The sequence below is a fragment of the Sapajus apella genome, unplaced genomic scaffold (assembly GCF_009761245.1).
Source record: "Sapajus apella isolate SASKATOON/1434 unplaced genomic scaffold, GSC_monkey_1.0 scaffold15, whole genome shotgun sequence".
Classification (NCBI taxonomy): Eukaryota; Metazoa; Chordata; class Mammalia; order Primates; family Cebidae; genus Sapajus; species Sapajus apella.
Genome location: NW_022436955.1, coordinates 18,478,079 through 18,504,600, shown reverse-complemented (window position 1 = coordinate 18,504,600; position 26,522 = coordinate 18,478,079). Strand labels below are relative to the sequence as shown.

The 26,522-nt window shown below is 42.4% G+C and overlaps 1 protein-coding gene across 2 annotated transcripts; it reads right to left on the bottom strand.

Moving 5' to 3' along the window:
• Positions 1–1,840: 1,840 nt before the first annotated feature.
• ZFP1 (ZFP1 zinc finger protein) lies at positions 1,841–26,294 on the bottom strand. Of its 2 annotated transcripts, XM_032284458.1 has the most exons (4): positions 26,099–26,294; positions 20,134–20,191; positions 7,074–7,200; positions 1,841–4,669 (listed from the first exon to the last, which is right to left on the bottom strand). In XM_032284458.1, the coding sequence occupies exons 2-4, from the start codon at positions 20,146–20,148 to the stop codon at positions 3,588–3,590; spliced, it is 1,224 nt and encodes a 407-aa protein (XP_032140349.1). In that variant the 5' UTR covers positions 20,149–20,191; positions 26,099–26,294; the 3' UTR covers positions 1,841–3,587. The 2 variants fall into 2 exon arrangements, with proteins under 2 accessions (XP_032140349.1, XP_032140350.1); XM_032284459.1 differs by lacking the exon at positions 7,074–7,200 and having other exon boundaries at positions 26,099–26,262.
• Between the last annotated feature and the right edge of the window lie 228 nt (positions 26,295–26,522).

Genomic DNA, 26,522 nt, shown 5'->3' with positions numbered 1-26,522 from the left:
TTCACAAGCTCTTGCGTCAGCTCTGCCCACACTCTGACTTCCTCCTGGTTGGTGCTCCAGTGTCTGCCTTCCGCACTAGCACCCTGAATCCCCGTGTCTTCATCTGCTCAGACCCTGCTCTAGTGCATTCTCCTCCTTCTCTCCTACAGCATCCATTTTTCTCTCTCCTTGTCATTCCTGTGAGTACATAAATTTACCCTAGAATTTCTGATACTTTAAAACACCACAACCCTCACAAGCCCACATCTCTTCTATTACCCATCCATTTGTCTGTGTTGAGAGACACTTCTCCATGGGTTTCTCACATCTCTGTCTATCTTACAAGTATAGATGGTGACGGCTTTTGTTACAGGGTGTTTTCAGGATGAATGAATAGCCTTCAACAGGTAATTCGCTCTCCAGAGCAGTGGTTTGTTAAGCATCCAGTATGTCTTCCACCCAGACAGAGGTTTGGTAGATGGACTTGTAGACCACTGTTTGATTTGGGGTCCCTGAACTTGGAGCTCCTCTCCTGTAACTCCACCCAGCGAGTATGTATTCAAGGTCAGTAGTGTGTTTTCTGCCAGCATTGGTGACACTGGTCCGTTAACTTGTTACCTTGCAAGTAGGACAAAATCTCAGATTTCAGTCCTTAACACTTTGCCCATCATTCATAGTTGATTTCCAGTGTGATCTTGAATCCTCCTAGATTTGCCCTGCCCACCACTCCTTTCTAACTGTTCTTATCAAGATAACCTCACTGATGGTTAATCTCAGCCCTCTGAGTCCATTCTCCGTCCTTCTACCCTGCTATATCCCAGCGAGACGGCAGCCCCCAGGTTCTGATCAGGTTTAGTCAATGGAAGCATCTGCAGGAAACTGAGCAACAAAGGGCTGACGCTCCCCTCCCAGCCCCAGCCCCGCCCCCGCCCCCGCCCCCACCCTTTCCAGTGTTCTGTGTTTCTCACAGTAGCTGCATCTTAGAGTTTCAACATCCACTTACTGAAGAGACTCTTTTGTTGGGCACAGTGGCTCACACCTGTAATCCCACTTTGGGAGACTGAGGTGGGCAGATCACAAGGTCAGGATTTCAAGACCAGCCTGACCAATATGCTGAAACCCCCTCTCTACTACCCGCTATTCTACAGTAAGATGGCAGACTAGAACTACTAAAATTACAAAAATTAGCTGGGCATGGTGGCACATGCCCGTAATTCCAGCTACTCAGGAGGCTGAGGCAGGAGAATCACTTGAACCCAGGAGGTGGAGGTTGCAGTGAGCCGAGATCACACCACTGCACTCCAGCCTGGGCAACAGAGCAAGACTCTGTCTTAATTAAAAACAAAAACAACTTTAAAAAAAAAAATTCTATTTTTTCTATCTCCTACAGCAAAGAGACCTTCTTCCAGCATTTTAGCTCTCACTGGGCTCTCAAGCACCATCTCCTCCCTCCGTCCCTGGGAGACAGCAGGTTCCTGGTACTGCTGTCTCCAGATACCTTACCATCCGCTGTTTCTTCCCTTAATCCTTCTCTCATTCTCCAAGTCATCCTTTCATATGGGCCTAATTCAGTTTACTATTCGAGCCCTCACTGATATAGCTGGTGAGGTCTACAGGTTAAAAATGGAAGGAATTCTATTCACTAGGCCCATAAAATCATATACAAAGACATACATATATAAGGGTTTATCTTTATTTTACAAAATTTGCCTCTCTCTCTCTCTCTCACATACACACTCTCTCTCTCCCCCCTCCCCCTCCCCTTCCCTCCCTTCTCCCCTCTTGCTTTCCTCATTTGACCTAGAGGAGTTTGGAGTTTGCTCCCACACATTCTTCTCAAGGAAATACCATTCAGCCATGGTATGTTTTTACCACAATTTATTCATCCATTCCCTTACTGACCTTTTTTTTTTTTTTTTTTTTTTTTGGTCCTTACCAAAAAATACAATATGCATTAGTAAACATATAATCTTAAGTACTGGCACTTTTTTTCCTTAGGGATAGATTCCCAGGAGATTCCTAGGTTGAAGAGTATATAAATATTAAAACACAAAGCCACATTGTTTTCCAAGGAGGCTGTAACAATTTACATTTCTAATAGCAGCAGTCTGAAAATAACTTTTTCCCCTGCTTCTTTGTGAGTAGGCAAGATGACAGCTTAGACAAAAACTTACTGGGCTATGGATGTTCGGTTTAAATTTGTTCAGAAAATCACGGAAATTCATATATTGTCACAGCACATCAATGACTTCCAAAAATAATCTTTAAAAGCCAGTTTTTGGTTGCCATTTATAATTCCCAACATGTGACTTGGGATTGATAGGGAAAGGCTGAACTTGAAAATCTGAAATCAAGTCTATAATAGCATTTGAGTTATAAAAAAAATTCTTGTTAATATATGGAGAGACCACTGAAAAATCTGACTTTAATAAAGTGTAAACATGTAAAGGAAAGGTAGTAACTTACACTAAGTCATGTTCCAATGGGAAATGTTTTAGGTTGGCAATAGTGAAACTCAAGGAAGTAGAAATGCCTCCTTTAAACAACAAAATACTGTAAAAATTCATTCCTAAAGGGGGTTATACACATGAAAAATTTAAAAAGCAATGAAACAGTTGACGTTATTTAAAATAATTTTTCCTGTAAAGTCTCTGAAATGTATCATTTGTGAACTATAGGAGCATCCTACCATTTTTGCTAGACAATTTATGAATTAAGGAAAGAAAAAAACAGGTGGTTTCTGTTACACAGTATTTTGGTAATAGACATGCATCTGTATGCAGATATCCCACTGGAAAATAAGAGCATAATGAATGGGAATATTGTCTTTACATGGCAAACTCTTACTCTGTGGTACATACTGAGTAGTACGGCCCACGTCTGCCTCCTTCATGCTATAGATCAATTATTTCACATTTGCATATTTGTGTAAATAATGCTTCTAGAAAATCTTCAGCAAACCCGAAGCAGGTAAAACTTCAACATTGTCTTATGTTTCGTAAGAGGCAGCTCAAGAACAATGTTCATACCAATTTACATATGCCAGCAAGCAGTAGGGAAAGACATAGGTTCCATGCCACTTTAAATCTGTTACACATTTCATGTGGAATATATACTGGATTGTAAAGATACTGAAAAACACATGTGATATTTAGTATGGAAAATCTTGTTATGTCCTAATTACCGCAGAGGACAAGAATTTCAAATTCCCAGTGATTATGCTAAATTTACATGTGCAGATCTAAAACATACAACTTGTTCATGGCATACCCACATATTACCACTAAATTCATAAGATACTGTTTGTATATCTTTTATGCTGCTGTCTACAATACTCAATTCATTCAAGATTTTAAAGAGCTCATTGTAGTACAACTGGGTATGGCTATTTACAACTGGATATATTCTGATACGTATTCTTCAAGCTGGGTATCACATGTAACTTCCAGTATAATGTTCTCATGGGAGCCTATTTTTCATATATTTTTGAGTTGAGAGATTGCATCTCAGTGTGAATTCCCATGTTCCCTCAATATTTTCATGAGGATTTTCACCCACGTGAAGAGTTCTGGCAGGAGGGTTTTCCACAGTACAACCTGGTTGGAATTTCAGGGTTTATCCGCGATATGAACTCGCTGATGGACACTGAGTCGGGACTTCCTGCTAAAGGCCTTCCCACATTCAGAACACTCATATGGTTTCTCACCTGTGTGGATTCGCAAATGTAATCGAAGAGTTGACCTCTGGCTGAAAGTTTTGCCACATTCAGTACATTCGTAGGGTTTCTCTCCTGTATGAGTTCTCATGTGTATAATGAGTTGTGAGTTCTGGATAAAGGATTTTCCACATTCACTGCACTCATAGCGTTTCTCCCCTGTGTGAATCTTCTGATGTATGATAAGGTTTGACTTCTTGAAGAAGGTTTTTGCACATTCGTTACACTCATAGGGTCGCTCTCCTGTATGAATTCTCTGGTGTGTGGTAAGTTCAAACTTTTGGGCAAATGTCTTTCCACATTCACTGCATTCATAGGGCTTCTTCTCCATATGTGCTCTCTGATGTACAATGAGGTTTGACTGGTGGGTGAAAGCTTTTCCACATTCAGGACATTCAAAGGGTTTCTCCCCAGTGTGAATTCTCTGATGTTTGATGAGGTTGGCCTTATGGGAGAAGGTTTTTTTACATACATTACATTCATATGGTTTTTCTCCGGTATGTATTCTCTTATGACTAATGAGGAGTGACTTAAAGGAGAAAGCCTTGTCACAGTATGTACAAATGAAAGGTTGAACCAAATTTTTTATTTTCTGATGTTTAAAAATGGCTGATTTATGACTGAGGGCTTTTCCGCTTTTATTGTATTCAGAATATCCTACTCCAGGGTGGATTTTCTCTTGCTTCAGGTAAAGAAGTGCTTTTCCAAATTCATTACACTCATCAGTTTGCTTTCTTGCATAGCTTCTATTACTATTAAGCAAGTCTGAATTATATTTCAAGGTTTTTTCATATAAGTCATATTTATAGGGTACTTGTCTTAAAGAAACAAAGTCTGTGTTCAGATTAAGTGTTTTTCCAAAGAGATCACCTCTTTCCTCCATTGGGGTTTGGTTCTTAAGAATTATAAATTGCCTCGGCTGCTGGTCTGGATTCCTGTGGTCTCTCTCCATCTGGTCGTCAGCCTTCCACACCTCTAGGATAGAGCACAATGAAAAGAACCTTGTCAACACCTCTGCTGTAATGTTACAGAATGGGAAGTCTTCACAGGTCTTCTATCACAGGGCTGACTCTTAAGTTTGGGACCGAGTCTCCCAATATTAAAAAATTCCCAGGCTGGGTGCAGTGGCTCACACCTGTAATCCTAGAACTCTGGGAGGCTGAGGCAGGGGGGTCACAAGGGCAGGAGATAAGAGACCATCCTGGCTAACATGGTGAAATCCCATCTCTACTAAAAGTATAAAAATTAGCTGGGTGTGGTGGCACATGCCTATAGTCCCAGCTACTTGGGAGACGGAGGCAGGAGAATCACTTGAACCCAGAAGGGGAAGGTTGCAGTGAGCCAGGATTCTGCCACTGCACTCCAGCCTGGACAACAGAGCGAGACTCTCTCAAAAAAATAAAAATTACCAGCGCAAATGTTTCCTTTCAAACTTGGAAACAGACAATAGCTTGTGGTTTAAAAACAAAACCAAACCAAATGAATACAAGTAGCACTGCCAGATGAGAAAATAACCTTAAACTGGGTAGAGCAGGTGAAATAAGACAAAACAGAACACAAATAATATGAGAAGGCTGGCAATTCCAGGGATGGAGATTCACAGTGTTCTTAAGGATACGGTGCAGTTAGCACAGAGACCAAGAAAGTAAGTAGATGAGGGAGTTAAGGGGAAATACCTAGGCAGATCTCTAGAGTAATAGTACGATTTGCTACACTCAGACTACTATGGTAGAACCAGCACCACTCTGCATGCTTCTAAGCTTTTCCCCTTTTTTCTTCTGTTCATCTTTATCAAAATGATTTCCAGAAAGCAGCACTTCTCATAGGTCTGCAGTGACAACCATATAGCAAAGCTGTAAATCTCTAAGTCAGACTGTTGAAAATGGTTGGTAAAAATCCAGAAATACATATTCTCTAAGAAATATACAACCCTTAGATCATTGACTGTTGCTGGTTTTATTGCTTTTTTTTTTTCTACTGAAGTTGTTGGGACAGTGAACGTGTTTTCACTATCATATCCTACTTTTTTTCCATTCCTATTTATTTTGCAATAGGGTCTCCCTCTGTTGCTCAGGCTAGAGTGCAGTGGCACAATCATAGCTCACTGCAGCCTTGACCTCCTAGGCTCAAGGGATCCTCTCAACATTACAGGCATGAGCCACCGGACCCAGCCTACTTTTAACGCATTCAGAATCTTAAGGATCCGGATACACAGACTCATTAAGAAGTCACACAACAGATGTTGGCAAGGCTAAGATACACGGTTGGTTGGAATTTAAATTTGTTCAACCACTGTGGAAAACAATCCAAAGATTTCTCAAAGAATTCAGAACTACCCTTTGACCCAGCAATACCATTACTGGGTATATATCCAAAAGAAAACCATCTAACCAGGAACGGTGGTTCATGCCTGTAATCCCAGCACTTTGGGAGGCTGAGGCAGGAGGAACACTTGAGGTCAGAAGTTCTTTTGTTTTTAGATGGAGTCTCTGTTCCCCAGGCTGGAGTGGAATGGCATGATCTTGGCTTACAGCAACCTCTGCCTCCTGGGTCGCTGGGATTACAGGCACATGCCACCATGCCCAGCTTATTTTGTATTTTCAGTAGAGATGGGGTTTCACCATGTTGGTCCTGCTGGTTTTGAACTCCTGACCTCAGGTGAGCCAGCCGCCTTGGCATCCCAGAGGGCTAGAATTACAAGCACAAGCCACAATGCCTGGCCTGAGGTCAGGAGTTCTACAGAGAACTTGTCTTTACAAAAGTAAAAAATAATTAGCAGGTCATGGTGGTGTGTGTGTGTGGTTGGTCTCAGCTACTCAAGGCTAAGGCAGGAAGAGTTCAAATATAAGAGGCAAATACCTGTAAGGTTAAACAGGAAAAAAAAAAAAGGTACGCAAGGAGAGATGGATATTTGGAGGTATGATTCAGAGACTTGAGGTACAGAGCATCTGTCCTCAGCTACGTTTGAAACTGTTTGAAAAACAGTTTCCTGAAAAGTATTTCATAGGTACTGAGCTGCTCATAATCCCCTGGATATTCATTCCCCTGGCTTCTGATTGTCCCTTTCTCCTGTCATATCTCGCCTAAAACGTTCTGAATTGACAACTCTGATACCCAAAACTCTTCTCATTGCTCCAACTTGAAAATCACATATGGCTTGACAGCAATTTACTAATGAGACATAGCTCCTCACTACTTGGACTTCAAAAGCCTTGAAAGAAAAGGAGATAGAGCTTCAAAGGCTGCACGATCTCACAGGTTTAACACCTGAAGACTTAGGCCAAAAACATTTAGTAATTTGGAAGTTCATAATTTCTGGTCACTGAGACAGGACATTAACACCTCTAGGCAGTGAGCTGTACCTGAAAACTGTCCTTACCCACTGAAAGTAAGTTGCTGTAATTCTCCAGCATCACATCCATGTATAGGATCCTCTGAGAGGGGTCCAGTTGCTCCCATTCCTCCTGGGTAAAGTCCACAGTCACATCCGTGAATGAAACTGATCCCTGAAAGGGCACATTGTTACTCATCCTAAGATGATCATTTGGTATAGAAAGAATGGATGAAAACTTTACAAGTCATTCACCATGGAAATTAACACCAACGATCCATCTTGTTCACTGCTTTGTTCACTTCTTCCAAAATAGATTTTTACAAACAGCTGAGATTCATTCAGATTCCCCTATAGCTCTGGCACTGTCCTATTTGATTGGTATCTCAAAACACTGTTGGTCAGGTCAAGTAGTTCATGCTTGTAACCCCAGCACTTTGGAAAGCTGAGGTGGGCGGATCACCTGAGGTCAGGAGTTCAAGACCACCCTGGCCAACGTGGTGAAATCCTGCTTCTACTAAAAATACAAAAATGTAGACAGACGTGGTGGCACATGCCTGTAGTCCCAGTTACTTGGGGGGCTGAGGCAGGACAACTGCTTCAACCCGGGAGGCAGAGGCTGCAGTGAGCCGAGACTGCACCACGGTACTCCAGCCTGTGCAACAGAGTAAAATTCTGTCTCAAAAAATAAATGGCTGTTTCTGCTCTCAAGATGTGTACTGTGTGCCAAGCACATTAGATATTCAGTGTTACCGGTATGGTGATAAAGCTCACATAGGCATTATTTCTGTGATACTGAAGAGTTAACTTTGCCTACTTAAAGGCAGAAAATAAACTTCGAACTATAAAATACCAGGTACAAGTAAGGATTTCCATCCCTTCATCCCCCCCGTTCAAGCCATAAAAGCGGTAGAAAAAAATTTTTTTTTAAATATATGGTTGGATTCAGGACAGACACAGCTGAAGAAATGATTAGTCAAAAGATGTCAGCAAATATCTGGACTGTAATGCAGAATGTACATTAAAGAGCCTAAAAGAAAGATAGATAGACAAGCTAAAATGGTCTAATACAATTGCAGCAGGAGTCCCAGGAGGAGGGGCAAGATGCAGTGGAAACAGTATTTGAAGAGATAATAGCTGAGAATTTCCCAACATAGCTCTCACCAGGCTATAGTTTTAAACTCCACCAACCCCAAGTACGCTAAGTGCATAAAATAAAAAAAAAAAAAAACACTCCAGCCTGTAACAAAACTGATTTAAAACCTCAGAGGAGGCCAGGTCCAGTGGCTCACACCTGTAATCCCATCACTTTAGGAGGCCGGGGGGCCGGGGGGGGGGGGGGATCATAAGGTCAGGAGTTCAAGGTCAACATGGTAAAAACCCATGTCTCTACTAAAAATACAAAAAATCAGCTGAACATGGTGGCGGGTGGCTGTAATCCCGCTTCTTGGGAGGCTGAGGCAGGAGAATTGCTTGAACCTGGGAGGTGGAGGTTACAGTGAGCTGAGATCGCCCCACTGCACTCTAGCCCAGGTGACAGCAAGACTCTTGTCTTGGAAAAAAGAGGTGCTGCCTTTGGAGGCACAAAAAAACCTGACAGCTGATTTCTCAACATAGACAATTAAACAATGGAGATCAGAAGACAAATCTTCAAAGCGCTAAAAATACCTAGAATGAATTGACAAACTTTTTCTATAAAGGGTCAAGTAAATAATTTTTTTTCAGGCTACATGTAGTGTCTGCTAATACTAACCAACTTGGCTGTGATACCACAAAAACAAGCACGGGCAACATGTCAGCAAATAGGCGTGGCTGCATTCCAATAAAATTTGATTTATGGAAGCTAAAATTTGAGTTTCATATTTTCACAGCACAACATACTCTCTTGGTATTTTCCCCCAACCATTAAAACCTGTTCTTAGCTTCTGGATCATAGAAAAATAAGGTGGCAGCCCATTTGGACAGTGTGTCAGAATTTGATACCCCTGACCTAGAACAATGACTAGTACATAGCAGATGTCATGCATTAGGCATTGTTAATACTATTAAAAGATGTACCAAACCCAAAATTAAGCCCAACAAGAATCAGATGTGCAAAAAGAGCAACGGCAAACCAGAAAATCATTAGAACAATGCAAATATGGAAAGGAAGTATTAAACTAATTTTTGGGTGTCATCAACTTAGAAGTTGTGGCAGGAAGAAGGTACCATGTTTGGAAGAAATATTCTGATTAAATTTGGTTTAAAATAGGCACGTACTGAAAAAGTAATACCTTGAAAAGGGTGGAAATGTATATATTATGACAGACAAGCAGAGAAGGAAAAGCAGATAAACTCGGTAATCAAAATTTACATGGGATAAATGTCTGTTAAAAGACTAAGATCTTCAGGGTTTTAAAAACCCATATATAATTTTTACAAGAGGCAAACTTTAAAAACAATACAAGCTTCAATGACCCAGCGATAATATAAATAACAAAGCCTGAAAACGCCACAGAAAGCTATCACAGGAGCATCAGTAATTCAACAGAATTCAAAAAAAATGCACATAACCCCAAATTCCACATAATCCTGTTCATGCATATAAAAGTACCTAAAGCATGGGTACACCCAGAGAAAACATACTGGTTATCTCTATGATACAAAGACAGGCTTTAAGGATAAAATTTTAAGATCGAGTCAGGTGACATAAAACAGTGCTGGTGCCGTGTCTAATGCCTATAATCCCAGCACTTTGGGAGGCTGAGGCAGGAGAACCGCTTGAGCCCCGGAGTTTGAGACCAGCCTAGGCTACGTGGTGAGACCCTGTCTCTACAACAACAACAACAAAAACCTAGGTGGTGGTTGTGATGCACATCTGTAGTCCCAGCTACACGGGAGGTTGAGGTAGGAAAACAGCTTGGGCCTGGAAGGTCAAGGCTGCAGTGAGCAGTTATGCCAATGCACCTCGGCCTTGGTGACACAGCAAGACCCTGTTTCAACAAAAAAGGCCAGTGAGGTGGCTCACATCTGTAATCCCAGCACTTTAGGAGGCTGAGGCGGGTGGATCACCCAAGGTCAGGAGTTTGAGACTGGCCTGGCCAACGTGGAGAAACGCAGTCTCTACTAAAAATACAAAAATTAGCCGGGCATGGTGGTACCCACCTGCAGTCCCACCTACTAGGGAGGTTAAGGCAGTGGAATCGCTTGAACCCAGGAGGCAAAGGTTGAAGTAAATGAGAGAGATTGTGCCACTACACTACTACAAGCCAGCCTGGAGACAGAGCAAGACTCTGTCTCAAAAAAACAAAAGCATGCTGGGGATGGCAGATCCTCATATGATACAGATAGTAAGAGACAAAATTAATGTATGAATTTTGTAACAAAAAATATTACATTTTAAATGTATTAAAATGTAATAAGTAATATAAATTTTAAAACCACAGCTATATAAAAGAATGAAAGTGTATCCTTTACAGCAACTTGGATGCAGATGGAGGGCATTAAACCAAGTGAATTAACATGAAGAGAAATCCAAATAGCACACATCCTCACTTGTAAGTGGGAGCTAAACTCTGAGTACTCATGGATGTAAAGATGGTAACAGCAGACACTGGGGTCTACTGGTAGGGAAACGAAGGAACAAGGGCAGAAACTACTGGGTACTATCCTCACTATATGGTGACAGGATCAATCATACCCCAAATGTCAGCATCATGAAAAACATCTATGTAACCAATCTGCACATGTACCTTAAATTTAAGTTGAAATTATATTTTAAAAAATCTTCAATATACCCAACGTGGAAGCAAATACATCAAAATGTTAAGTACTGACAGCAAAATAGGTTGATAATTAGGTTGAACCACACTTGCACCAGATGCTAACGCCTGTAATCAAAGCACTTTGGGACCCAATGCAGGTAGATCACTTAAGGTGAGGAGTTTAAGATCCGCCTGGGCAACAGGGCGAGACCCCATCTCTAAAAAAAATACAAAAACTGGCTGGGCACAGTGGCTTACACCTGTATTCCCAGCACTTTGGGAGCCCGGGGTGGGTGGATCATGAGATAAGGGGTTCGAGACCAGCTTGGCCAAAATGGTGAAACCCATGTCTCTACTAAAAATACAAAAAATTAGCTGGGCGTGGCGGCGTAGGTACCAGCTGGCCTGTAGTACCAGCTGCTCGGGAGGCTTGAATTGCAGAATTGCTTGAATCCAGGAGGCGGAGGTTCCATGAGCAAAGATCGCACCCCTGCACTCCAGCCTGGGGGACAGAGCAAGACTCCATCTCAAAATAAAAACAACAACTTAGCCAGGCACCTGTAGTCCCAGCTACATGGGTGACTGAGGTGGGAGGATTGCTTCAGCCAAGGAGGTCCAAGCTGCAGTGAACTGACGTTGCATTGCACCACTGCACTCCAGCCTGGGTAACAAAGAGACCCTATCTCAAAAGTTGAACCCTATTGAAGTTACTTTAAATTGTTTTAATACACACAAATATTTCATAAAATTTAACCTAATATGCTTTATTTGTATTTCTGTGAAATAAATCTTAAAATCTACCAGGCAAAATGGAAGAAAAAAATTCCTAAGGAAATTTCAGAACACTGTGTGCAAAGAGAAAGCCTGTGAGTTTCAGGAGACCACAGGTTACAAGTAAGTAGACTGAAAGCCTTCAGACCTGTTGACTACACCAGAAAGCTATCTTTAAAATTGTCAGAGAGGCAAACAAAACTGGAAAAAATAAAATAATTAATTGCAAGCACAGGAGAACAATCACTGTAGGGCTACAATTACTCAAAGGCATGTATGAGGGGAGCCACGCATTTACAATGATGCTGAACCATGGCACAGAAAACCAAGCCCAAGCAGAAATGAGTGTTGTTGGCAAGGCACGGTGGCTCACACATGTAAGCCCAGCACTTTGAGGGGCTGAGGCGGGGTGGGTGGGTGCGGGGGGATCACTTGCAACCAGGAGTTCGAGACCAGCCTGACCAACATGGAGAAATAGAAAAATTAGCTGGGTGTGATGGCAGACTAAATTTTAATTAATTAATTAATTAAAAACTGGTGTTTGGGTCTGTAAAGCAGCTGGGATCTGGAGGCAATGCTATGATTTGAATATTTTTGTCCCTTCTAACAAATCATGTTGCAACTTAATCCCCAGTTAAGTATTGGGAGGTGTGGCCTCTGAGAGGTGATTGAGCCATGGAGGCTCCTCCCCTTTGAATGGGATTAGGTGCCCTTCTAAAGGGTCTTGATAAAAGGAGTTCATCTGCTTTTTTTTTTTTGCCCTTTTGCTTCCTGCCATGCAAGGACACAGCATTCGTCCCCTCTGAACGATGCAGCATTTAAAGTGCCATCTTAGAAGAGACCAGGCTTTCACCAGCATCTTGAGCTTGGATCTCAGCTTCTAGAACTGTAAGAAAATAAATTTTTCTTTCTTTTTTTTTGTGAGACACAGTCTCGCTTTGTCACCTAGGCTGGAGTGACATGATCTTGGCTCACCACAGTCTCCACCTTCCAGGTTCAAGCAATTCTCATGCCTCAGCCACCCAAATAGCTGGGGTTACAGGCACGTGCCACCATACCTGGATAATTTTTGTATTTTTAGTGCAGATGGGGTTTTGCCATGTTGGCCAGACTGGTCTCAAACTCCTGGCCTCATGTGATTCATGCACGTTGGCCTCTCAAAGTGCTAGGTATGAGCCACCTTGCCCAGCCAAGAAAATAAATTTCTGTTCTTTACAAATTACCCAGTCTTGAGTATTCACAGCAGCACAAAACAGACTAAGACACAGGGTGATGGAGCTAAGGGAGCCATAGAGAAGAAGCCTTAACATTCTGCATAAAAATTCACCTCAGATCTTTGGCTAGTTCCTAAGAAGTGTAGGTAGAGGGCAGGCCTCCAAGAGAATTAGTAGCAACAACTGGGAGATTGAGAAGTGAGTAGAGATTTCAGAGGCTGCATGGTGCTGAGGAGCTGGGATTGTCTGAATCCAGCAAGATAGAGATACTGGCAAACAGTTGAAATGCCAGAAAAGCCATGCCCTAGAAGGATGATCCATACCCTCGGAGAAAGGAATATGAGCAAACCGATACAGACCCAAACCTGCAAACCTTAAAACATGTCCCAACAGGATCAGAATAATCTGCCAATAATTTAGCTATCTGGCAGACAACATTTAACATTTTTTAGAAGGAGCTCTGTATCATACATGTCCAGCACACAAAACTGCTAGACATGGGAAAAAGCAAAACCAGGGCCAGGTGTAGTGGCTCAAGGCTGTAATCCCAGCACTTTAGGAGGCTGAGGCAGGAGGACTGCTTGAGCCCAGAAGTTTAAGACCAGCCTAGACAAGATAGCAAAACCCCATCTCTACAAAAAAAAAAAAAGTACAAAAATTAGCCGGACATAGTGGCACATGCACATGTCTGTGGACCCAGCTCCTCAAAACAGCTGGGGTGGGAGGGTTGCCTGAGCCCAGGAGGTCATTACTACAGTGAACTGTGAGCATGCCACTATACTCCAGCCTGGGGGTAACAAAGACCCTGTCTTAAAAAAAAGAAAGAAAAACAAGAAACAATGAGGCCAGGCATGCGGTGCTGAAATCCCTGCAGGTTGGGAGGCTTAGGTGGGTGAATTGCTTGAGCCCAGGAATTGGAGACCAGCCTGGACAACACAGCGAAACTCCATCTCTACAAAAAATACAAAAATTAGCTTGACATGACGGCATGCACCTGTAGTCTCAGCTATTAAGGAGGCTGAAATGGGAGGATCACTTGAGCCCAGGAGGCAGAGGTTGCAGTGAATGGAGATCAAGCCACTGCACTCCAGTATGGGTAAGGCCTTAGAGCAAGACCATCTCAGAAGAAAAAAAAAAAAAGACAAAAACAATCAAGAGATAAGCCAAAAGAAGCAGATGTACAGATGACCTATATATTAGTTAACCCATAAACACTTCAGATGAACTATAAAGTCATATGCAAAATATTACAGGAGTGGTCAGTAAAGATTATAAGCTGTAATCTCTACAGCAACCACTTAGATAAAAGGGAAAATAATTCACAAATAAAACAATAAATCAAAAGACAGAAATAGGCCAGGCATGGTAGCTCATGCCTATAATCCTAGCATTTTGGGAGGCTCAAGCGGGGGGACTACTTGAGGCCAGAAGTTCAAAACCAGCCTAGGCAACATAGCAAGATCCTATCAGTACAAAAAAAAAAAATTAACTAGTACAGGCCTGTACTCTCAGCTACTTAGGAGTGAGGATAGGGCGGGGCGCTGCTTAAGCCCAGGAGGCCGAGGCTGCAATGAGCCAAGATCACACCAGTGCACTCCAGCACTCCAGCCTGGGTGAGAAAGAGAAATCCTGTCTCAAAAAAAAAAAAGGCAGAAATAGGCTGGATCAAGGAGGTTGAGGCTGCAATGAGCTGTGTTCATGCCACTAAACTCCAGCCTGGGCAACAGAGGAAGACCCTATCTCAGAAAAAGAAGAGAAATAGGCTGGATCAAAACTACGACCAAACTACATGCTGTTTGGCGGAAATATACTATAAATACATGAACATAAATAGGTTGAAGCAAAAAGAAAATATATACCATAACACTAATTATTAAAAAAGTAGGTATGGGCCAGGCACAGTGGTTCACATTTGTAATCCCAGCACTTTGGGAGGCCAACATAGGGAGATCCCTTGAGCCTAGGAGTTTGAGACCAGCCTGGGCAACATGGCAAGATCCCAACTCTATCAAAAAGAAAAACACAAAAATCCCCTGGGCATGGTGATGGGCACCTATAGTTCCAGCTACTGGGAAGATCACTTGAGCCCAGGAGGTGAAGGTTGCTATGAGCCAAGATTAAGCTACTGTACTCCCGCCTGGGTAACAGAGCTGATCTGGTCTCAAAAAAAAATAAATAAAAAGGTTAGGTGTGGCTTTATTAATATCAGAAAAGGAATATTATCAGAGATAAACAGGGGTATTCCAAAATGATAAAAAGGTAAATCCATCAGGAAAACAGAATCACATGTGTGCACACAACCATAACCGTAAATGCAATGACTAACATAGATTCAAATTACATCAAGAAAAACTGACAGAATGAAAGTGAGGAATGGGCAAATCCACAATGTTCATACCTAGCTATCAATCAAATACTAGAACAGAATAAGGGCCAGGCATAGTGGCTGTAATCCCAGCATTTTGGGAGGCTGAGGAGGGTGTATCACTTGAGGCCAGGAGTTCAAGACCAGCCTGACCAACAGGGCAAAACCCTATCTCTACTAAAAATAAAATTAGTCAGGTGTGGGGGCACACACTTGAAATCCCAGCTACTCAGGAGGCTGAGGCAGGAGAACTGCTTGAACCTGGGTGGTGGAGGTTGCAGTATGCTGAGATCATGCCACTGCATTCCAGCCTGGGCAACAGAATGAGACACTGTCTCAAAAAAAAAAAGCCATTTTCAGAAATTCAGCCTAAAAAATGTATCTCTCACAAACCCTTTCTTAAGAAGCTACTGAAGCATGTACTTCAATAAAACAACAGTAATCCAAAAAAGACAGAGGCATGAGAAGCGGCAAACAAACTATCAACATGAGAACGTGGAACGAAATCCCTAGGAGGAGTGGGAAGGAGACGGCAAAATGGTGCTGATTCTCCACTAACCCAAACTGCTTGTAGTACAGACCGAAACACAGTGATTCAAAAGCTAGCATTTTGAGAGTTCGTCATCAACAAGATACCTGGGGCCACTGTACCAACTTTTTATTCACCTGAGAGCAGAATGCCTGGGTGAGCCTGTTAGCCTGGCCTAGATTCTTATCTGTACTTTGTCTGGCTTATCTTGAACATGTTCTGATGACATCTGTCTTTCCCCTCCACACCAAACTGCCTTGGATCAGATGAAGACACTCATTTCACGTCACAGAAGTGTTCTGCTGTAATCTACTCCTGAGAGGTGGCAGTTCACCAGTGAACCAAGATGCAGAAAACACACGGGATCCCACTCCCTCTAATTATATTCCTACCAAAATTCAATACCTGGTCTACACTCTGACCCTGTCACATGGCCGAACTGTGTTGAGCCCTATGCTTCTCATGACCTTGTCAATGACTTCCACAAACAGGACTTCTGTAAACTCTCAGGAAAGCCGAAGCCAGGTTCTACCAAGAAATTCAATTCAGCACCGGACGGGCGCGGTGGCTCAAGCCTGTAATCCCAGCACTCTGGGAGGCCGAGGCGGGTGGATCACGAGGTCAAGAGATCGAGACCATCCTGGTCAACACGGTGAAACCCCGTCTCTACTAAAAATACAAAAAATTAGCTGGGCATGGTGGCGCGTGCCTGTAATCCCAGCTACTCAGGAGGCTGAGGCAGGAGAATTGCCTGAACCCAGGAGGCGGAGGTTGCGGTGAGCCGAGATCACGCCATTGCACTCCAGCCTGGGTAACAAGAGTGAAACTCCGTCTCAAAAAAAAAAAAAAAAAAAAAAAGAAATTCAATTCAGCTAATCTCCTCGGAGGCTTTGTTCAACAGTAGCAAAATTAATTTCTTTCTTTTTTTTTTTTCTTTCCCTGAAGTGGAGTTTTGCTCTTCTTGCCCAGGCTGTGGTATAATGGCCCGATCTCAGCTCACAGCAACTTCCACCTCCTGGGTTCAAGTGATTCTCCTGCTGCAGCCTACTGAGTAGCTGGGATTACATGTGCCTGCCACCACACCCGGCTAATTTTTTGTATTTAGTAGAGACTAGGTTTCCCTATGTTGGCCAGGCTGGTCTCAATCTCCAGACCTCAAGTGATCCATGCACCTCAGCCTCCCAAAGTGCTACGATTACAGGCATTGGCCACCACGCCTGGCTCCAACAGTAGCCAAATTTCTAGAGCTTATTTGCACTGCTAAATTTGCTTGGAGTTGCCACGTTGCACCCAGTAAGGCTGTATCATTCTATGCTACCTCCACCAATACATGAGTGGTTTCATTTCTTCTTAGCTAACACTAGCTAGCGTAATTTAAAAATAAATGATAACCTAAGTCTTGACAAAGGGCCCGCAAGTGCATCTTTTAGATCTCACATGTCTGAAAGGAAAAAACCCTCCAACAATCAGACAAAAGATTATGCAAACCAACACAATATTAATTCCAGTTATAGTTTATCAACTATATTTTATATTAAGAATATATGACGGCCAGGCGCGGTGGCTCACGCCTGTAATCCTAGCACTTTGGGACGCCGAGGTGGGTGGATCACCTGAGGTCAGGGGTTCAGGACCAGCCTGGCCATCATGGTGAAACCCCATCTTTAAAAAAAAAAAAAAAAAAAAGGAAAGGCGGCGCACGGCGGTACAGCCCGGAAATCCCAGCACTTTGGGAGGCTGAGGCGGGTGGATCACGAGGTCAAGAGATCGAGACCATCCTGGTCAACATGGTGAAACCCCGTCTCTACTAAAAATACAAAAAATTAGCTGGGCATGGTGGCGCGTGCCTGTAATCCCAGCTACTCAGGAGGTTGAGGCAGGAGAACTGCCTGAACCCAGGAGGCGGAGGTTGCAGTGAGCCGAGATCATGCCATTGCACTCCAGCCTGGGTAACAAGAGTGAAACTCCGTCTCAAAAAAAAAAAAATATATATATATATATATATATATAAGCGGTATTAATTCCAATTACAGTTTATCAACTGAATTTTATATTGATTAAAAAATATATAAGCGGTATAGTCTTTAAGAAAAGCAAGGGAACTATTAAGAAAAATGTCAAGCTAGTGGCCATCTACTAGGTGGATTCAATCAGAAAATTTGCCATGAAGAACAGATAATGTTCTATTTCTTAACTGGGGTGCATACATGGGCACCTATTTTATTATTATTCTGTAATGGATACATATTTGCTATACATGTTGTTATAACACATATAAAGAGTGTTATGTTTTAATATACTCTTCTGTATGTATGTTACACAATTAAAGATTGGGAATAAAAGAATGAGCAAACTCTCTATGCTGATATGAAAATACTTCAAATATATGTTACTGATTTAAAAAACACATAATTGGGCTGGGCACAGTGGCTCACACCTGTAATCCCAGCACTTTGGGGGACCAAGGTGGACATGGATTGCCTGAGCTCCAGAATTTGAGACCAGCCTAAGTGAAAGGGTGAAACTCCATCTCTACAAAAAAATACAAAAAATTAGCTGGGCATGGTGGCATGTTGCCTGTAGTCCCAGCTACTTGGGATGGCGGTTGGGGAGTGCTTACGCAGGAGGATTGCTCGAGTCCAGGAAGCTGAGGCTGCAGTAAGCCATGTTCACACCACTGCACTCCCACTTAGGTGACAGAGCTAGACCCTGTCTCAGAAACAAACCAAAATTATATAATTAAGAGACTGAAACACAAACCATAACCAGGCACAGTGGCTCGTGCTTGTAATCCCAGCACTTTGGGGAGCCGAGGTGGTTGGATCACTGGAGCCCAGGAGTTTGAGACCAGCCTGACCAATGTGATAAAACCCCGTCTCTACTAAAAATATAAAAATTAGCCAGTCATGGTGGTGCACACCTATAAACTCAGCTACTCGAAAAGCTGAGGCAGGAGAATTGCTTGAACCCGGGAAGCAGAGGTTGCAGTGAGCTGAAATGATGCCACTACACTCCAGCCTGGGCAACAGAGCAAGACTGTGTCTCAAAAAATAAAAAATAAAAAAATAAATGAATAAAATGGCTAAAATCCAGAACACTGACAACACAAAATGCTGGCGAGGATGTGAAGCCATAGGAATTCTCATTCACTGCTGGTGGAAATGTAAAATGGTAAGCCATGTGGAAGAGAGTTTGGCAGTTTCTTACAATATTAATTATATTCTTAGTATATGATCCAGGAGCCTTGGTATTTATCCAAATGAGCTGAAAACATGCCTCTAAAAAACCTGCACACAGATGTTTATAACAGCTTTATTTATAATTGCCAAAACTTGGAAGCAATTAAGTTTATCTGTTCCTTCAATATGTGAATGGATAAACAAACCGTGGTACATCACATCATGACATATTACTCAGTACTAAGAAGAAATGAGCTATTAAGCCAAGAAAAGACGGAGAAAACTTAAATGCATATTTCTAAGTGAAGGAAACCAATCTGAAAAGGCTACCTATAGCATGAATCTATACGACATTCTGGAAAAGACACAACTATGGAGATGTGACAGTAGAAAGATCAGTGGGTGTTAGGGACTTAGGGAGATGGAGGGAGGGGTGCATAGGCGGAACACAGGGAATTTTCAGGGCAGTGAACCTATTCTGTATGACGCCATAACGACGGATACATGTCATTATACACTGGTCAAAACACATAGAATGCACACAAAGAGTGATCTCTAAACTACATGCTTTAAAGTATCAATATTGGCTCATCAACTGTAACAATACACACATTAATGCATACATTAATAACGAGAAACTGGGGGTAGAGGTTGGGAATAAGGGAGTATATGGGAACATACTGCATTTCCCAATTTTTCTGTAAACCCAAAACTGCTCTAAAAAAATTAAATAAATTAAAGCAGAACACATATAAACAGAACAATATGATTAATATACTATCTTATGTTTGTGCCTTTATTTGTACTTGTGTAAATATGTGCAAATAGCTCTGGAAAGCTACACAAAAAAGTAATGACAGTGGTACCTGCTTGGGGTGGGGGAATTTAAATAGTGACGGACATACTGACTGCATTCTCAGGGATTAGGCTGATCTGACTGGAAAAACCAAATACATGCAATAATCTTCTGCACTTGCACTGAGGAATGCTACATGAAACAACCACAGATAAAGTGATAACCCTTTCAAAATTGGTTGTTTCTGGGGGTGCTATCCAAAACACTATCTATATGAAGGCCCATAAAATTTATTCAGACCTAATGTACAGAACCAAAGAATTGGTATTCATAACCAATGCAAGACATTTAATAACTCAGTTTACTTTTTGGCTGCTGGTATTGATCAGTTATTCTTACTATGTTTCCCTTGAGTTTTACTCATTCACACTTTTCTATTTCATTTTCTGGGTCCTTATAAACTTCCTTAAATGCAATGAAAAGCAAAATGGGGAATAAACAAACAACTCACCTGGGATTTATTCATTTTCTGCAGTTTTTGGTAAAGGCAGAGAACTACGAAGGCAAAACTGGAATAGAGAAAAAAGGAAGGCATTGTTATTAAAGTTCTGATCTGCCTTACAATTCCTTGAATGACTTGTTTAGAAATCCCTAGAGACCACCTGGGAAAATACCACCCCCTGGGATAGTCCCTTTGCCTCTTCATAAAGGGCAGAAAAGATCATAATAGCAGCACCTATCTTCAATGTAACATTATCAGACACCCATAAAGGCAAGGCAAAGATAACTCATTATTAAAAGAGGCAAAACAATCAACGGGATCCTCGACTGCTGAAATTATCAGACAGGGAATTTAACACAATTATGATTCATATACTAAGGGCTTTACTAGAAAAGGTGGACAACGTGAATGAACAAATAGGGAATTCCAGCAAAGATGGAAACTACAAGAAAAAAATCAAGTGGAAACGCTAAGAAAGAAAAGTACAGTAACAGAGATGATCTTTCAGCAGGCTGATTAGTAGATGAAAGAGCTAAGACACGTTTCAGTAAACCTGAAGACAGGTCAAAAGAAATTACCCAAACTGAAACACAAAGAGAAATGGAAGAAAAAAATGAAAGGATAGAGCATCCAAGGGCTGTGAGACAATATCAAATGGTCTAATAAACATGTAACTTGGCCGGGTGCGGTGGCTCACGCCTGTAATCCCAGCACTTTGGGAGGCTGAGGCGGGTGGATCACGCGGTCAAGAGATCGAGACCATCCTGATCAACATGGTGAAACCCCGTCTCTACTAAAAAAAAAAAAAAAAAACAAACAAACAATTAGCTGGGCATGGTGGCACACACCTGTAGTCCCAGCTACTCGGGAGGCTGAGGCAGGAGAAGTACTTGAACCCAGGAGGCGGAGGTTGCGGTGAGCCGAGATCGCACCATTGCACTCCAGCCTGGGTAACAAGAGCGAAACTCCGTCTCAAAAAAAAAAAAAAAAAAAAAAAACAAACGAAAAAAAAAACATGTAACTCAAATTCCAAGAGGAGAAAAGAAGTATTTTAAGACATAATGGGCAAGAATTTTCCAAAAATAGTAATATCAAACCACAGGTCCAAGAAGCACAATTTATCCGAACAGGGAAAATACAAAAAACTAAATTCAAACAAAAACACACATGGAAACACTGTATCCAAACCACTGAAAACTAAAGTTAAAGTCTTCAAGGTAGCCAGAGGAAAAAAGGCATATTATATGTAGAAAAATCAAGATAATGAATCATAGCCACCTTCTCATGAGAAACTATATAAGCTAGAAAACAAAGCAGTGACATCCTTAAAGTGCTTTAAGAGCAACAAACAAAGCAACTAAAGCAAGAGAACTATTAACTCAGAATTCTGTACTCAACAAAAACATCTTTCAAAAATGACAGTGAAATAAAAAACCTTTTCAAACAAAAAAAATAGCAAATTCATTATCAGTAGACCTGTACCAGAAGAAATGTTTAATGAAGTTCTTTAAATAGAAGAAATATGATATCAAAAACCTGAATCTACACAAATAAATGAAAATTTCTTGAGAATGCTTAAAATCAGGATAAATATAATACTTTTTCTTGCTTTTAATCACTGTAAAAGATTATCTAAAGCAAGAATAGCAGCACAGTTTTGTGGCTTTACAGCATGTGTCAATATGCCGTAAAATGTATGACAACAATAACACAGAAGACGGGAGGATGAAATTGGGAGTGTACTAAGTATACCTACATAAAACAGTATGATAATCTTTAAAGTTTCAATCAACTTTAGGGCAACAACCAAAAACTTTAAATGTTTACAAATACACAGTAAGACAACTGTGGAGATAAAATGTAATTATAAAAAAGACCCACTAAGCCAAGAGTAGAAAAAAAGAAAAATAGAAACAAAGACCAAAGGAGAAAAATAGGAAAAAAAAACAAAAAAACAGCAAGATGGTAGATTTTGATACAACTATATCAACAAATTGGTATAAACACACCAATTAAATGATAGAGGTCAACTGATATGAAAAAAAACAAGATGAAGCCATGTGCTACCTATAAACAATTTTGTTTTAAATATAAAAACATAGCCTCATTTAAATTAAAAGGATGATCAGTTGTAGGAGTCAGGAAATTTAAAAAAAAAAAGATAATGAAAAAAGAGGGTCTGGCACAGTAGCTCATGCCTGTAATCCCAGAACTTTGAGAGGCAAAGGTGGGTGGTCTGTTTGAGCCCAGGGGTTTGAGACAAGCCTAGGCAATATGGCAAACCTCATCTCTACAAAAAATACAGAGTGTGGCGGTGCATACCTGGAGTCCTAGCTACTCAGCAGGCTGAGACAAAAGGATAAGGGTGCACACCTGGAGTTCTAGCTGCTCTGGAGGTTGAGGCAAAAGACCTCGAATCTTAGCTACTAGGGAGGCTGAGGCAAAAGGTTTGAGGTTGCAGTGAGCCGTGACTGAACAAGTGGACTCCAGCTTGGGCAACAGAGAGACCCCGTCTCAGTCAATCAAGGAAGAGTCTACTATCAACAGCCCAACATTTATTCAAATACACATGAAACAGTTACCCAGACAGATCATCATATCCTCGAACTTAAACCATAACAGTCATGGCACAGTGGTTCCCACCACAAAGCCCTTTTGGAGGCCAAGGCCAGCAGATCACTTGAGACCAGAAGTTTGAGACCAGCCTGGCCAACAAGGCAAAACCCTGTCTCTACTAAAACAAAAGGAAACAAAAATACAAAAACAAACCACAATAAATTTAAAAGAATTGAAATTTGTAACATAGCATTCTGACCAAATCAGAATTAAACTATAAATCAATAATATTAAAAGATCTGGAAAATCTCCAAAGACATGGAAATTAATCAATACAATCTGAATAACTAAAGGGTAAGAAATGAAGTTGCAAAAGAAATTTAAAAAAATTAGAATTGAATGGTAATGAAAATACAACATAAAGGTTGGGCACGGTGGTTCACGCCTGTAATCCCAAAACTTTGGAAGGCCGAGGTGGGTGGATCACTCAAGGTCAAGAATTCAGGACCAGCCTGGCCAACAGGGTGAAACCCCCATCTCCACTAAACATACAAAAATTAGCCGGGCATGGTGGCAGGTGCCTGTAATCCCAGCTACTCAGGAGGCTCAGGTGGGAGAATTGCTTGAAATGGGGAGGTAGAGTTTGCAGGGAGTAGAGATTGCGCCGCTGTACTCCAGCTTGGGTACAAAAAAGAAAAGAAAAGAAAAAAGCTGGACTCAGTGGCTCACGCCTATAATCCCAGCACTTTGGGAGGCCGAGGTGGGGGGAACACGAGGTCAAGAGATCGAGACAATGCTGGCCAACATGGTGAAACCCTGTCTCTACTAAAAATACAAAAATTCGCTAGGCATGGTGGGGCATGCCTGTAATCCCAGCTACTTGGGAGGGTGAGGCAGGAGAATCGCTTGAACCTGGGAGGTGAAGGCTGCAGTTAGCTGAGATTGCAGCACTGCACTCCAGCCTGGTGACAGAGTGAGACTCCATCTCAAAAAAAAAAAGGAAACACATAAAATTTTGAGTGATGTAGCTAAAGTAGTATTTAGAGGAACAGTTACATTAATAAATTATTTCTTTTAAAAAAGAAAGGTTTCAGCTGGACATGGTGGCATGCACTTGTCCCAACTACTTGAGAGGCTAAGGAGGGAGGATCGATTAAGCCCAGGAGATCAGTGCTAAAGTAAGCCATGTTCACGCCACTGTACTCCAGCCCGAGTTACAGAGCAAAACTGTCTCCAAAATAAAAAAAAAGAGCAAGAAAAAAAAGGAAGAAGAGAGGAGGAAGGAGGAGAAAGAAGGAGGTGGAGGATGAGGAAGAAAAATTTCAATTAATTGCCTCAGCTTTCATCTTACTAAATCAGAAAGGAAAAAAACAGGGAATTAAACCCAAAGCAAGCATATGGAAGGAAATAATAAGGAGCAGAAATCACTAAAACTGAAAACAGGCAAGTAATTGAGAAATGTAATAAAACCAAAAGCCAGTTATTTGAAAAGATCAATAATGTTGAGAAACTGCTAGGCAAACTGGCCAAGAAAACAAAAAGGACACACAGTAACCAACCTCTAGAGTGATTCAGGAGACACTATTACAAATACTAGACATTACAAAGAGTGAATCTTTTGATAATAAAAATAGATACAAGCTCAACTAATCAAGAATAAATAGGTGGGGGAGAAATCCCAAATACACAAAATAAGTGGGAAATACCAACACATATAAGGGAAAAAAATAATAGCAAAGAGATTTTATCTCCATTAGCAGTAAAACACTACAAAATTATTAAAAATATATATATTTTACCAAGATTATAAAATGTTGCTGGGGGTGAAAAACCAAAAAGGACTGAAACAAATGGTAAGGAGTATGAGAAGACCCATAAAGGTGTCAGTTCCCCCTAATTTAACCTAACCACTAACCGGATCACATTAAAAATATCAACACTTTTTTTTTTAAATACAATTGATCCTCAAGTACAGTCATGAATCACTTAATGACAGAGATAGGTTCTGAGAAATGTGTCATTATGCAATTTCGTCGTGTTAACATCACAGAGTGTGCTGACACAGATGTCAGTATAGACCACTACACACCTAGCCATACACCTATTGCTCCTAGGCTACAAACCTGAGGAGCTTGTTGCTGTACTGAATACTGTAGGAAGCTGTACCACAATGGCAACTATCTGTGTATTTAAACATAGAAAAGGTACAATCGGCCGGGCACAGTGGCTCACGCCTGTAATCCCAGCACACTGGAGGCCAAGGCAAGAGGATTGCTTGAGCCCAGGAGCTTGAGACCAGCTTGGGCAACCTAGTGAGACCTCCTCTCTATCAAAAATTTAAAAAATTAGCTGGGCATGGTGGCGGGCATGGTGGCAGGCACCTGCAGTCCCAGCTACTCGGGAGGCTGAGGTGGGAGGATCCCTTGAACCCTGGAGATGCGAGCTGTGATCGCACCACTGCACTCCAGTCTGGGTGACACAGTGAGATCCTATCTCCCCCAAAAAAAATTGAGAAAGAAAAAGAAATGTACAATAAAAAATATAGTATTACAATCACATGGGACCACCATTTTACATGAGGTCCCTCGTTGACAGCCACACAATTAAATAGAGCGTGACTGCACCAAAATCATGGGAAAACTTTCGTATTTCAAAGTAGTGAAGACTTTTGGGTGCCAAAAACGGAAAGAACAGAAAATTCCATCCGAGAGAAATTCAAAACGTGCACATAGCAAAATCTACCGGCGAGTAAAATCAAAAGATAAAGAAAAAAATATCTGCTGCTCATAAAGTAGCACTGGGTTGTGAGACCTCGGGGAAATCATTTCTCCCTTCTGAGCCTCCGGTGTTCCTAGGGTTGGGACGGAGATGACAACGGCGGAAGTCACGGGGTGGAGGCGAGGATCAAGAGGACAGACACCTCACTAAAGACTCCCTGACAAAGGGATCACGGCGCTCCTTCACCACCGGCACCTGCCCAGGATCGCAGACCTCCCTCCAACCCGCAAGGCTCTGGGCATAGGGGCGTGGCCAGGTGTCTGGCCCCGCCCCCGCCCCGCCCCGCCCCGCCGGGGCCTGGTCCTGGGAGCGCGCGCCCGCTGGGGCTTCCGGACTCGCTCCCGCGCGGCCCGAACCCCTCACTGCCTGTCTGAGGCGCATCTTCTGACAAAGAGAAGAAGGCGAAGCCTCGCAGCCGCCTCCCTTCCACCGTCCACGCCCTCGCACGTTCAGCCAGGCCTGCCCCGCCGGCCCCGCTCGGAGGAGGACGCTGGGCAACCTCGGACACCGCCCTGAGGGTCACCGCCGCCTACGAGTCGCCGAAGTTTGGGCTCCCACCCTGCGCGGGCACGAGCCCATCCCTCATCTCTTTCCCCTCGGCCCCAGGCCGCGCGGAGCTACCTGGAAGCCCCCCTCGTACCTGAAGGGGCGCAGCCTCCACTCCTGGCCCAGTGCCACAGCGGGTCACGGCGCGGGCCGGTGAAGACGCGCGGAGACGGGGGCTCTGTCACCCACTCGCGGCTGGTGGTGGGGGAAGGGCGGCCACCGGCGCGTTCGCAGCACTGCACATGCGCAGATACAGGGGCGCGCGCCGTTCCCAGGGTCCTCGGAGGGGTGGGCCGTCGACGCTGCGGACTACGCTTCCCACAAGCCTCCGGGGCCACGGCGTTAGGGACTCTCAGGAAAGTCTACTCTTTGTTAGGAGGTCTGATGAGCTGACCAAAATAATCCCTTGGCCTGCACTGTTTCTTTTTCAGAGTGAGTCGTGAATCACAATTCACCACCTCCCCCCTAAATACAACAACTTGGCTTTTAAACATTACACAAATCTGTAATTGTATTTA

Coding starts and splice junctions, on each gene's coding strand:
- ZFP1 (XM_032284458.1), bottom strand. Junction 4,670..7,073: donor CAGCAACTTACTTTCAGTGG/GTAAGGACAGTT, acceptor GCTCTATCCTAG/AGGTGTGGAAGGCTGACGAC.